General features: G+C 37.0%; 1 protein-coding gene across 2 annotated transcripts in view; it reads left to right on the top strand.

The window, feature by feature from the left end:
- The window catches only part of BBX (BBX high mobility group box domain containing), a 275,103-nt gene that overhangs the window by 180,854 nt on the left and 81,155 nt on the right, over positions 1-13,094 (top strand). For both annotated transcript variants that reach the window (XM_040980525.1, XM_040980524.1), the window contains 2 exons: positions 3,903-4,098; positions 7,438-7,505. In XM_040980525.1, the coding sequence (XP_040836459.1) occupies positions 3,903-4,098; positions 7,438-7,505 (264 nt within the window). The remainder of the gene's footprint in view (positions 1-3,902; positions 4,099-7,437; positions 7,506-13,094) is intronic.

The following is a 13,094-nucleotide window of genomic DNA, read 5'->3' as shown; positions in this document are numbered from 1 at the left end:
AAGGAGACAAAGCAGAGTGAAAGGATATGTAGTTCATGCCAATACTGAATTACAATCAGAGACTGAATTATTGGCTTGTTGCTATTTCTAATGAAACATGGGTGTGACTGGGATAAAAGACAGCATTTACTGACTCAGGAAGTGTGCCTGTTAAGTAGGCTTCACTTAGTGGTTGGTAGGAACTGTGCAAAAAGAAATTGGAGGCCATGAGGTGAATTTTCATTTCAATGCAATAATTTTTTTTGGAAAATTTTATTTATTTGAAAGGCAGATACAGGGAGAGGAAGAGACAGAGATCTTTCATCAGCTGGTTTACACACCAAATGGCCACAGAGCCAGGAGCCAGGAGCTTCTTCCAGTTCTCCTATGTGGACGCAGGGACCTAACTACTTGAGCCATTCTCTGCTGTTCTGCTGGGCACATTAGCCGGGAGCTGGATTAAAAGTGGAGCAGCTAGGACTTGAACCAACTCTCATATGGGATTCTGGCATCCTGGGCTGTGGCCTCTGCATCACAGTGCCAGCCCCTCAATAATTTAAAAAAATATATTTAATAAAGTTTCAATTGCTTTCTAATTATGTTTTATTGAAATCTTAGCCTGTAATTGAAGTTTGTTGAGTATAAGTGAATTTCCTCCCCTGCTTCCAGCATGGGCAGCTTGGCCCAGGATGTCTGGATATGCTGAGGGCCACCTCCCTGGCCGTTTCAATCCCCGATAGTGAATGTTACCCAGGTGGTGGACTGCATGCCTGTGGTTACACGCAGGTATTTCTGTCACCCTATACAAAATCTGTATACAATATTCTCAAGAGCTCCTTTTCTGATAATCCTGTCAATACAGATGACTGGGCCTTTCTCAAATACGTGTTTCCACTCTTGAGTGCATACACTGCTTGTATGCACAATTTGCTCTGATGTCTACATCTGAGCTCCTAAGTCCGTAAAAACCCAGACTGTATGTTATTCTTTTATCTGTCCCTCTCACATTCTTGTTTTAAAGATTTGTTCTATTATTTTGGAAGGCAGAGTTAGAGAAAGGTTTTTCATTCCCTGGTTCACATTCCAAATGGCTGCAACAGCCAGTTCTGGCCAGGCCAAAGCCAGGAGCTAAGAATGTCTTCTGGGTCTCCCCTATGAGTGCAAGGAGCCAAGCACTTGGAGTATCTTCTGCTGCTTTCCCAGGCCATTAGCAGCAGGGAGCTGGGTTGGAAGTGGAGCAGCTGGGACTCCAAATGGCACTCAAATTGGATGTTAACAAGCAGGCAATCCCTTAATACACTGTGCCACAACTCAGCCCCTCCCCTTTCTTAACCCTTCTGCTTAACACATGCTGGGTTAAACTAATATTGTCATGATATTGAATGTATTGAATGCTTACCTTGAGTTTAAGAATCTATAAGATTAATGTTGAAGTACAGTTACAGAGTATTGGCCCTAAAAGTAAATACTCAATTTTGATTTTTCTTAATAGTGTACAAATTCCACATCTTTTGCTCTCTGTTATTCCATTGTCAGTTAGCATGCCTTTTTACAAACCTATTGTAAAAACATTTTTCATGTTTGAATTTGGGGAAAAACTTAAGAAATGCCATGTTTGTTTTGCTCAGGGTGGATGATAATACAAAGGCAGCAACTTTTCTATTTCATATTCTTTTCTCTCTCCAGTAGCTCAGTGTCTGTCATTTCTTCAATGTTCATGTATAACTTGATTTGCAGCTTTGAGGCATACATGCAGGAGAAAGAGAGATGATTGAGGTGTGATGATTGTCAGTGCTTTACTTTGCTGTTAGCATCAGCTACCGATTATGAATTAGTTGATGCTTGTGTTTATTAGTGTCATCAGCGTTTTAAAAATAGTTGATGCTGTAAGAAAAGATTCATAAGAATGACAACATTATCATCGACATTATACTTACTGATTTTCAAAGGCAAATTGCCGAATGATTCTTAGCAAAGTGTATAACATCTTGCTGAGAAACAATATCTAGCCGATCAACATGAGGAAGAAGAAGAAAAGGGAGTATTTAAGAGATAATTTTGTTTTTCATGATGAATATGCTAATCAGTTTGTTTGAAAGTCTTTTGGCACTTTATAGAGTGGTGACCTTTGTCCAAGTGACTGTTCATTTCACAACCCCAGACCATGTGCCTTTTACTAGAATACAGTAATGATGCATGTGTCTGCTACTTTTATTTCTACCTCACCCAGCCATTTGTCACTTTACTTCTAGACATCAGGCAAGGTTATTTGTCAGCTCCATGCACATAAGTGTATTATGGTAGGATACCGTTTATATCACAGCTGATACCTACAAACACATTTTCCACTAGGTGATGGTAAATTTTAGTTTTTCCTCTGGCGTTGGGTCCCATTTTCATTATTTTCTGAGGAAAATGGAAATAAATCTTTCTTTTCATCCTTATCTTCCTTTTATGCATATCTGAGTGTCAATAGGCAGGTTCATTTATATCTTTCATATCAAAAATAAAAATATAAGATTTGAGTTAATGTAACTGTGGGATCATTCTAGGCCATTATCTAGTAATATTGCATCATCTCTGTTATAGTTTTTATTGATATTATATAAATTGAAATGGTTGAAAGAATTAATTTAGCCTGCATAAATGAAGGCTCTTCAAAAAGTTTACAGAAACTGCATGTTCTGTTTTTCATGAAGTTTTTGAAATACCCTTGTATACTCTTACTACACAAGTTTAAAACAGACCCTTTTCTTCCTACTGAGTTAAAGTAAAAGCTATTTAGAATTGGCATTTTAAAAGGCAAGCTTATGGGATTGAAAAGATTGCATTAAAATATGCAGCAGTAATAACAGAAAATAGTTTAAGAATACATGGAAAATACATTTTTATCAGGAGTAAGTAGCATGAAAATGGTTAATGTTATCACCAAAGAGGAAAGAGCAGAGTTTGGGAAGAGAGCAGGGAGAAAGCCCCAGAGAAAGGATAGAGAAAACTGTTGTCAGTGAAGGTTGGAACCAAGTAAGGGATGATGTTGGTGGTGGGTTAATTGCCTCTAGTACTCGAGAGCTTTCAGAACCTGTTTCTGTACTCGGTCGTGGGCAGTCATTACAGAACACTGGGACCTTATTAGGTACAACTGTACTTAATAGATGGAGAACTTGAAGCTGAGAAAGCTTAAGCAATTTAATAATATTCACAACTAGTTGAAGCAGACATGCATTTCGAACGTAGTCATCATTAACCTGCACTTAATGTTCTTTTATCTGTGTGACTCTATGCTTCAAATAACTGAAAAAGGCCTATCATGTTCCCCTCTCCACCCATGATCTTGGCTCCTTTAATGCATAATCAGGTCCTTTGTCCTTTAAATACTTGGATGTGTCTTACTACTAGTATATCAAAACATGCTTACCGAGTTAAGTAATGAGAAGAGTCTGTTGATGGGCCCTGGTGCTCACACTCTGAAGTGTCCTTTAAAGCAGTTATTGCACTGTATAACACTACACATTTGATGCTGTTTGCCTCAGTTCATGCAACCTAAGATTGAGGCCTAGGTAGATCACCTCTGATTTTGATCACCATCCCCTATGGGGAAATGCTGGGGTTTGCGCTGTGCTCGTTCTCTCCAGGGCCCTTAACTGTTTCCATTATGTACAACACGTCTTTATCATAAAAGCAAAAAGTGAAAATTAAAGATAGGAAGTACGCGTCCTTTATACCCTCATCCTGCACGTTGTTTTCTCTAGTAAATGAACATCAAGTCCTTGTCTGTAGAGCTCTGTACTAGGACGTTGTCACTTCCCATGAGGAAAGCCATGGTACTTTCCTCATCGTCAGGATGGGGCAATGGGGTGAAGGCTATTAGAACTTTTTCAATCTATATGTTAATGGAAATCTGCCGTCTGTTCTGTTATTTATAGTATAAAGATGCATTTATGAAAGCAAATCCTGGTTACAAATGGTGTCCCACCACAAACAAGCCTGTGAAATCTCCAACATCCACTGTCAACCCACGAAAAAAGCTTTGGGCCTTCCCATCTGATTCTTCACGAGATTTGCCTAGTCCCAAGAAAGCCAAGACTGAAGAAACACCTCAACTTAACTTTGGAATGGCTGGTAAGTTTAGACAGTTTCTACCTGTTTTTCTAGGCCAGGTGATGCTTTTTGGCTGTATTTTTTATAAGTAACAGGCAAGCAAAATGTATGAAGTAATGATGTATGAAGTGTGAAGTAATGGTACATATAGAATATCGTAATGTGTTGAAATGCATGCAGATAGATTTACATATAATTTTTTTAAAAAGGAGATACAAACTGAATGGTAGAATTCATTATATTTTGGTTGTCAACATTGACAATTTGGAAAAGCAGACAGTAATGTGGATATTGTCCAGAACTTAGGAAATTCCATCGTATTAACAACCTAGCCCACACACTGTTAAGTTATCCCGGTAGGCACCTTAGTTATCATGGATACTTAAAGCCACAATTAGGAAGATCACTTGAATACTTGAAACACTGAGGACAAAAGCATGAACAATTTCATCACAAGTCTGAGATGATTCTGACATCTGTGCCTTAGAATTCTCATCCAATCCACCTCTCATTTCAGACAGATGTAAAATTCCAGATGGTCCCATTTGTTATGAGACCTTGAATATACTTTGGGTGGAAAGGAATGCTATTTTATTATCATGAAGTAAAGTATATTTATCATTTAAATGGCTCTGTTTTTCTAGCTACTGCAGTGCAGCAATCAGAAAAGGAGCTTGCCAGGAAGATTGGACAGGGCGAGGTAGTAAAGTTGGTGTGTGGAGCCTTGAGGTTCTGTTTCAGTGTTGCAAACAAGTTTTCTTCAAAACCAGAGTGCTAACCATTCTCAGTATGCAGAAATTGGGAAAACAAATTAAGCAACATCGTGATGACAGTTTTTTTTTTTTAATAGAGGGCAAACAATACTTCATATCATAGTTCAGTGTGTGTTTCAGGGTATACAAAATTTGTGACAGTCCTTTGTATAAATGCTAAGAGATGAGTCTAATGCTAATGGTAGCATTATGGAGAAATAAAGTCTTCAGGTGTCTGTTATGTGTGTGTGTGTAGGATAATTCTAAACAAGCTTCCAAAATGGCACTTCACATCCTCCAGACATCTCAAAACCTATTTTAGCTGTCATGTTGAACAATTTTAGTTTCCACTTGTAGTTGGTCTGGTTGAACTTTGGAGGATTTTTCAGACTGCACCATTTGGAGTATTTTGTAAAAAAAAAAAATATATATATATATATATAAAAGATATATAATATATATATATAATATATAATATAATATATATTATTATCAGGACCAAAAAGGGGGAGTGTGGATGACTGGCTTCTAATGAACCATTTAGCATTCATTATTTTTCTTCCATTTTGAAATCTAGATCAGTGTCAGTGTGTGTAGGACTTTTTCTTTTTCTTGTATATATCTGCTCTTCACAAACCAAGTAGTAACTGTAGGTAAACCACAGAAAACTATGAAAGATGTATTTTTTGAGTGTTGTTTCCGATACTTTACTAATTAGTCTTTCACCTACAAAGTGAAAGTAGAAATTAGATTTCAACCAGAATGATTATAGTCAGCTTTTAAAAGCATATGCTTTAAGGCAAAGTACAAGAAAGAGGGAAAATGGGGTCTCATTGGATAATGGCTTGTTATCATTATAAATCCAGGATCAGAGCTCTTGTTAAGTCTGTATATAATTCATAGCATTAGTGTGACATTTCTTGGTTCTTTTCAGAAACATGAAAGTGAATGAATTTGCCTTTAGTTAAACCTGGTACTCAGCTATCTGGATTTGGAGACCCTTTAGGGCTTAAGCCAGCTTTTCCTTCAACATGGATTCTCTTTGGTTTGTTTTGCTCACTAGCTGTTGTGATTTGACCTTTTACAATTTTGGGTAATCCCAAAGTTGTCAACTCTGTACATGATTTCCAAGGAGGGCAAAGAACACTATGTAATATAAACCATATTGGTAAAAGGAAAGTGTGCTATTTGTGTGAATATATTTTTGATAACTCAGTAAACATTATATAACTAAATCAACATAAAGCCTAATGGTAAGTTTTTGGCTTGGGTTTTAGGATCTGTGGAGCAAACGTCTTACAAAATTACATTGATAGATAACCTCTTTTGAAATTGCATTTATCATTTTGCTTTGTAATTTGAATTAGCATGTTTCTATCTTTCTTATGCTATCATCCAATCTAATTATTAGAATAACATCCACAAAATAGTCTAAAATACCAAATTTGTTTTTCCTTCCTACTAAGTTCAAGTCCTTCCTTCGAGTTTTAAATAAAGTATCTATTTTAGCAGCCACAACTGTTTTTAAGCTTTTATATTTAATTAAGTTTGGAATCTTACACCAACACCAGAGGGCTTTGTTTCATCTAATCAGCCAGTATTACTGTGTGTTTTGTGTGTGTATTTATGTCACTGCTCCCCAAAATTGAGCTGTTTCATTACTAATTGATCATTTGACTACATATTTGTGTCTCTAACAACTCAAGTTTTTTGAGGATTTTTAAAATTTATTTAGAAAGAGTTGCAAGTAAAATGTCAGGATAGCTTGTGCACACAGATGTACTTAGAGACATACATTTGGCCAAAAGAAAAAAAAAAGAAAAAAAACTGAATGTCTTTTAACAACATAAATTTTTCTTCATTTTCGATCATAGAGAGATTTGTGAAGTACACATTTATTGAGTAAGGCATTTTCTCATATGTTCATATGAGATTTAGTGTTTGTTATTGAGTACTTTGTTTAGATACAACTTGAGTTATGGATCTATTCACTATTTTTATTTTGTCTTTGCTTCTGCTAATTATTGAATGAAAACAAGCACCTATGATAACAAAAAAGATCAATTTTAAATCTTGAATATGTTTTGAGCAGAAACCTAATTACAATTAAGATTCAAAATGTGATAATACATTATTTGGTGTAAATTTATTCGGACAGTGTTAAGGGAGAGTTATCTGAACCAAGTCCACCAGAGTTTGGAGGCCCATTTGGTAATTTGCTTCATTCTCCAACCTGGTTCTTTTGTTAATTCTGATTTCACATGGTAGGAATAACAATCTCAGGTTTCCTGGAAGACAAGCATAGGCACTCTTATTGTGTTGCTTTTTATTCCTGTTTACATTCCCTGTACAGTAAGGAAAGAAGCCTCACCTTAGCAGACACCCATGCTATAAACAGGTGTGGTATTAGAGAAAATGCTGTGTTAGAATGGTAGGGCAACAGGGCAGCTAAAAAGGCTCACAAAAGCATGAGCCCTCAGCATGTTCTTGTTGTATGTTCTTGTGTGATTCTATTGGATTTCTGAGTGCTTGAGTGTTCTTTTTTTTTAAAATGGTTATGAATTGTATGAATTTTATGCTTATACATTGATGTTTTCACCTTACTCAGATCCTACTCAGATGGGAGGCCTGAGCATGCTGCTATTAGCTGGAGAACATGCTCTCAGCACACCAGAGGTAAGTCAGTCCCTTGTCCCTCTCCACTCTGCGCATGCAAGAGGGTGAGAATACAGCCATTTTATATGCTATTTATATTGTGATCTCTGCAGTATAACTATCTACAGCTCATGAACAAACTTGACTGTCATTGTTCCCATTAAGATCTGTTGGTGCATCTGGTGCGTTGAGGGTAACAGAAGTGATATAAATAAGACCAAGAGTACAAAAACACTGGCAGATTCTGCAGTTCTGTGGGAACTTAGAAGAAATTCAATGTATGGAGAGGTATGTGTTGTCACATGCCAGGTTGTCACTGCTGTGATGGCCGCCTCCCATATTAAAGTATCAGTTTGATTACTGGCTACTCTGCTTCTGATCAGACTTCTTCCTGATTGATCCTGGAGACCAATGGCCAAATTCTTAAAGCCCTGCCACCCCCATTAAAGACCTGGATAGCAATTCTAGAATCTTGGCTTCATTCAAGCTGGCCTAATCCTGGCCTTTGCAGACATTGTAGAAATTAGCCAGCAGATGGACAATTTCTCTACCTCTACTCTCCCTATTTCTTCCAAGTAGATGAAAACAAACAACAAAAATAAAAAGATATTTCGCATACCGAGAACCGGGCTTACCATGAATATGTTATGCATATGTAAATGAGATCCTATAGTTCATCTGCTGCCTTTGTGAGTTCTTACTTAGTTACTATGGAAAGCTAATAGTGGAAAAAAAAATGAAGCTGTTGGTCCCTTAATTACAAATTCCCCTGTTGTAAAACTGGAAAACCTAGCAATAAAGGATTGTTTTGTTCTTTACAATGAAAAATGAAAAAAGACCTGAGCCCTCATGACCTTGGTTTCCTTATCTAGTTATTGGACTGCTTCTGCTAAATGTTTTTTCCATATGACTGATGGGCAGGTAGTGGCAGTTAACCACAATAATTTACATTTGTCGAATTCCTATGTTTTCCAGGGCCATTCAAGAGAGGCCAAATTAACCTACAGGTCATGTTATTTTACCACATCTGGGGTCTAAAGATGATAATTTTCAAACTCTAACCAGCAAGGCTGTTAAATTAAGGGAGCCATTAGCTGAATTTTATTGCGGAGCTTAGTTTGTTTGTTTTATTTTTGTTTTAAAGTATAAGCATGTCATATAGATTGCAGATGAATCTTGTTCAATTAGATGAGCTATTTACATTATTTAAGGCTTTTATTAGTTATAATTTTTATTTGGGATCCATAGTTACTCACTGTTTAATACACTCTAAGTTTATTTTGCTTCTGTTGAATGTAACCAAAAACTGTGTAAAATGGTTAGACTGATGGGTATTTACATTGTGCTGACCATTAACTGGAAAACATAGGTGTCACCTTATGCCTTTGCATGCCTGTTATTCAGCATGTGGTACTTCCTGACACAATGGTATTGTCAGACATCATTTCAGTAGCTAACAGCAGTTCAGACTAACCATTGCTTAGGGGTAGAGTATCCCAAACATGTTCCAAAGGTGATTGTTGGATTAATAATACACACTTGACCTTTCCACTCACATTGACTCATGCTATTTCTAAGAAAGTGTGGAGTTGGGAAGGTCAGCATTGATTTTCATTACAAATTAAATTATGGCAGTGTTTTAGTCCCAACACATTTTAACATTCTTTTTTTTTTATGATTTGTCTATTTTTTTTATTGGATAGTCAGATATACAGAGAAGAGAAGAGAAAAAGAGGAAGATCCATCTGTTGATTCACTCCCTCAGTAGCCCCAACAGTCAGAGCTGCGCCGATCTGAAGCTAGCACCCTGGAGCCTCCTTGGGGTCTCCCACACTCAAGGGTGCAGGGTCCCAAAGCTTTGGGCTGTCCTGACTGTTTTCCTTGGCCAGGAATTGAATGGGAAGTGGAGCTGTAGGGATTAGAACCTGTGCCCATATGGGATCCCAGTGCATGCAAGGCGAGGACTTTAACTGCTAGGCTACTCTGCTGGGCCCTTAACATTATTTTTAACTTTGAGATACATGTAGAACCAAGTCATGGTCTGTAGAACTCATACATTCTAGCAAAACAAAAAGATAAATTTTTCCTCTTTGCCTGAAGTTTTGCCTCTTAGGCTTTTTTCCCCCCAATGAGAAGTTCTCCTAATCCATTTTAAAATGCTGAGTTTTGATAGGCAATTAAAATAATTCAGTGGTACATAGTTATATTTTGAGAACTGTGGAAAGAGACAGAAAACAAAAGAAAGTTAACTGACTTCAAAGTGAACTTTAGGGGAGAAGAAAGTCTGCAGTGAAGGTGGCAGCATTAGAACCCTCTCTGAGAACACAGCATCTGTCTCCCCTATCTCGTATCTCAGGAATACTTAGGGAAGGTATTGAAAACAGTTGGAGGTATTGAAATAATAAAGCAGTGAAATTTATATGAGTAATGTTGTACATAAATACTTTTTGATATCTGTGAGAATTTTCCTCATAGATTTCTCAGGACTTTGCTTAGTACCTGCGATGTCTGTGAAAGTCTTATTCCAGATACGCGAACGTGATCATAAAATTTCAGGCACTTATATTTGCAAGCAGACCAGAATAAGGCAGATAAAATGCATACTCATGTTTTTATAACAAAATTGGCAGGATATGAGATGAGAGAGAAATTTTGAATTTTTAGAATTTGGAACAATTATTCTAAAATTGATCCTAGAAGGTGTGACCAGTGAATATAGTGACATGCTTCAAAATGTCTTCCACCAAAAATGCCCAGTCGTAATAGACTTCCTAAACACCATGAAGGGATCTGTATTCTGAAATATTCTTAAAAGAAAGGGGTTTGTCTTTGTTCATTTGATCTGAGACTTAACCATATAGAAAAATCTTTTTAAGATCATTTTGATCTGTGTATTGATTGCTTGAATCTTTTGTTTCATGTAAATAATCATCTCTATGTTGCCTTTATGCCTAAAATACCTTGAAATCCACAAACTATTTTAGATTTTAAATTACAATGTTTGTTGTTGTACAATTATTCATTGAGGCAGCAAAATTGATGTACTGAGCAAGAGACATAAAGGAGTGGCTCCTGGTTCAGAATGGCCAACTAAGTGACTCTTCTCTGAGTCTTGAAAACTATAAGCATTGAACTGTTACTAGGAAATTACCCCATATGGGGAAAGGAAAGGAAGAGGAGTGCTTTCAGTGGTTATGAGATAATAGCATATTATTTGAGTCAGAAATCTAACAGCTGTTGATTCAGTGAAGTATTAGTGTCAGATGAAAATACACTGGCAGGAAGTGGCAGAGCAGCTGAGAACCAGTTCCAGTGCAATGCCCAGGGTTGTAAATGGATGTCTACTCTATTTTTAAGGATTCTGAACCCCTCCCCCCCAAAAAAATATGACTAATAATATTATTATCAAATTCTGGGAAGAACTGAAGTGAAAGGTGTTACTTAAGCCCTTGTATTTCATATCATGCAGTTATCTAAAGAAGGAAATACAATGAATAAAGTGAAAGAACTTCATCTAGTTTGCCAGACATTATTGCCAGGACACAGTATCATGCTGTATGCTTGTTACTTTAACATAAATGTAGATCTAAATTAAATTTGTAAAATTAAAGCAGGGAGTGATAACAATTCAGAAGATGTGGAGAACAGTTATTTAGCGTAGAATGTGTTTGGATTAATCTTGGAAAAGATGGCATTTAGTACTGAATTCAAGTTAGCAAATGAAAGTCATCTTGGCTGGAATAGGAGGAGGCTCATGGGGGAAATGGGAGATTAGAAGTTAGAGTAGTCAGAGCTGACAACAAGCTTTAAAACCATCGATATCTAGTGAGAGAATGACTGTTGAAAGCCATACCTTCAAATGTATAGCAAGCACCTTCCACTTTGGGGTTGTTGTTTTGTGGAACTAACAATTACTACAGTAAAGTTCTGACCAAGCTACTTTTTGATTTGCCCTCTGTCCTGTGGGATAGGGTTAATAATATTTGCTTGCCTGCAACTCCCAAGACCACTATGGAGATTACTGAAATAAAACCTATAACACATTTTTAATTATCTTGGAAAGAATTCTTGCAGGTATATAGCATTATCACCATAAGTTATTCTAGGCATTTCATTGTCAAACTGAAAGCTTCAATTATATGAGGCATTACTCCCACAGGCTGTAATGTGCTTTACCAGCACACACACCCAGACACAGGTGCGCACATGCACTGAATTCCTTATCCTTGGAAATCTTGTAGGAAATTACAGTTGTATTTTATTCTTTTTATCACAAGGTGTCCAGGAAGGGGAAAAAATTTTTCATACCTGGAGAACTAAACACAGGAAATAGACCTTCAGCAAAATAGCCAAGTTAGCTTTGAAATTAGTGGAGAAGATGCCAGTGGGTGATGGCACACTGCCTGTAAGGACTGTTGAAGGACGTGGTTGAGTAATCACTCAGGTAGAACTGTGCACCACCTTTTCATGCATTTAGTCTTTTGAAAAATATTTGTTTACCTTCTGTGTGTAAGGCAGGCCAGGAAACAAATCTAACCCAAGGATTAACTGTATGGTTAATTAGGTCTTAACATAGCAACTTTTAAAGTTGATAAATTCTGGGACCAGGCCTATGACTTCTCTTTCAAGTACCAGCATTCCATATAGGCACCAGTTCATGTCCCAGCTGCTCCACTTCCCATCCAGTTCCCAGCTTGTGGTCTGGGAAAGCAGTGGAGGATGGCCCAAAGACTTGGGCACCTGCACCCACAAGGGAGACTGGGAGGAAGCTCCTGACTCCTGGTTTTGGATTAGCTCAGTTCTGGCCATTACAACCATTTATGGAGTGAATCAGCAGTTGGAAGATTTGTCTTTCTCTTTCTCTGTAAATCTGCCTTTCCAATGAAAATAAATAAATCTTTTTTATTTAAGCAAATGCTTCAAGTGAACTTACAGCTTCAAGAGAAATCTCTTTGATTTTCACTGATTTACTCTTACCTGACCTTTAAAAATGTGAAATTACATATATATCCAAGTTTCTATATGAGTGATTTCTGAAAATATATATATATAAATATATATTTAAAGATGTATTTTAAAGTTTATTTGGAAGACAGAGTTATAGAGAAACAGGGAGAAATTTTCCATTGATCGGTTTATTCCCAAATAGCAGCAACAACTGAATCTGTGCCAGGCCAAAGCCCAGAGCCCAGAGCCCTTTATGGATTGCCTACATTGATAGGGGCCCATGCACTTGGGCCATCTATGGTGCTTTCTCAGGTGCTGTATCAGAAGCAGAGCAGCGGGGTCTTGAACCAGTGCCCGTATGAAATACCAGTGTCACAGGCAGCAGTTTTACACACGATACTACAGCACAAGTCCTTATTTTATTACTTTGCAGTATCAATCTTTCACCATCTCCAGGCAACCCTTCACAGTTTCTTTAGCTAATCTACAACATTCCTCCTCTTCGATCCCTTACAATCAGTACTGTCAAAACTATATCCTTTAGTCCTGGTTATTTTTAGTTTTGTGCTATATTATAAAATCAATGGTAAAGGTCTTACTTTAACATTTTTAACTATACTATGCTTCAATCTCATTATTTTATTTTGAAAAGCAATTACAGAG

Source organism: Ochotona curzoniae, unplaced genomic scaffold (assembly GCF_017591425.1).
Source record: "Ochotona curzoniae isolate NIBS_2020 unplaced genomic scaffold, NIBS_Ocur_1.0 contig_3498, whole genome shotgun sequence".
NCBI lineage: Eukaryota > Metazoa > Chordata > Mammalia > Lagomorpha > Ochotonidae > Ochotona > Ochotona curzoniae.
This window is presented reverse-complemented; position numbering and strand designations above follow the sequence as displayed.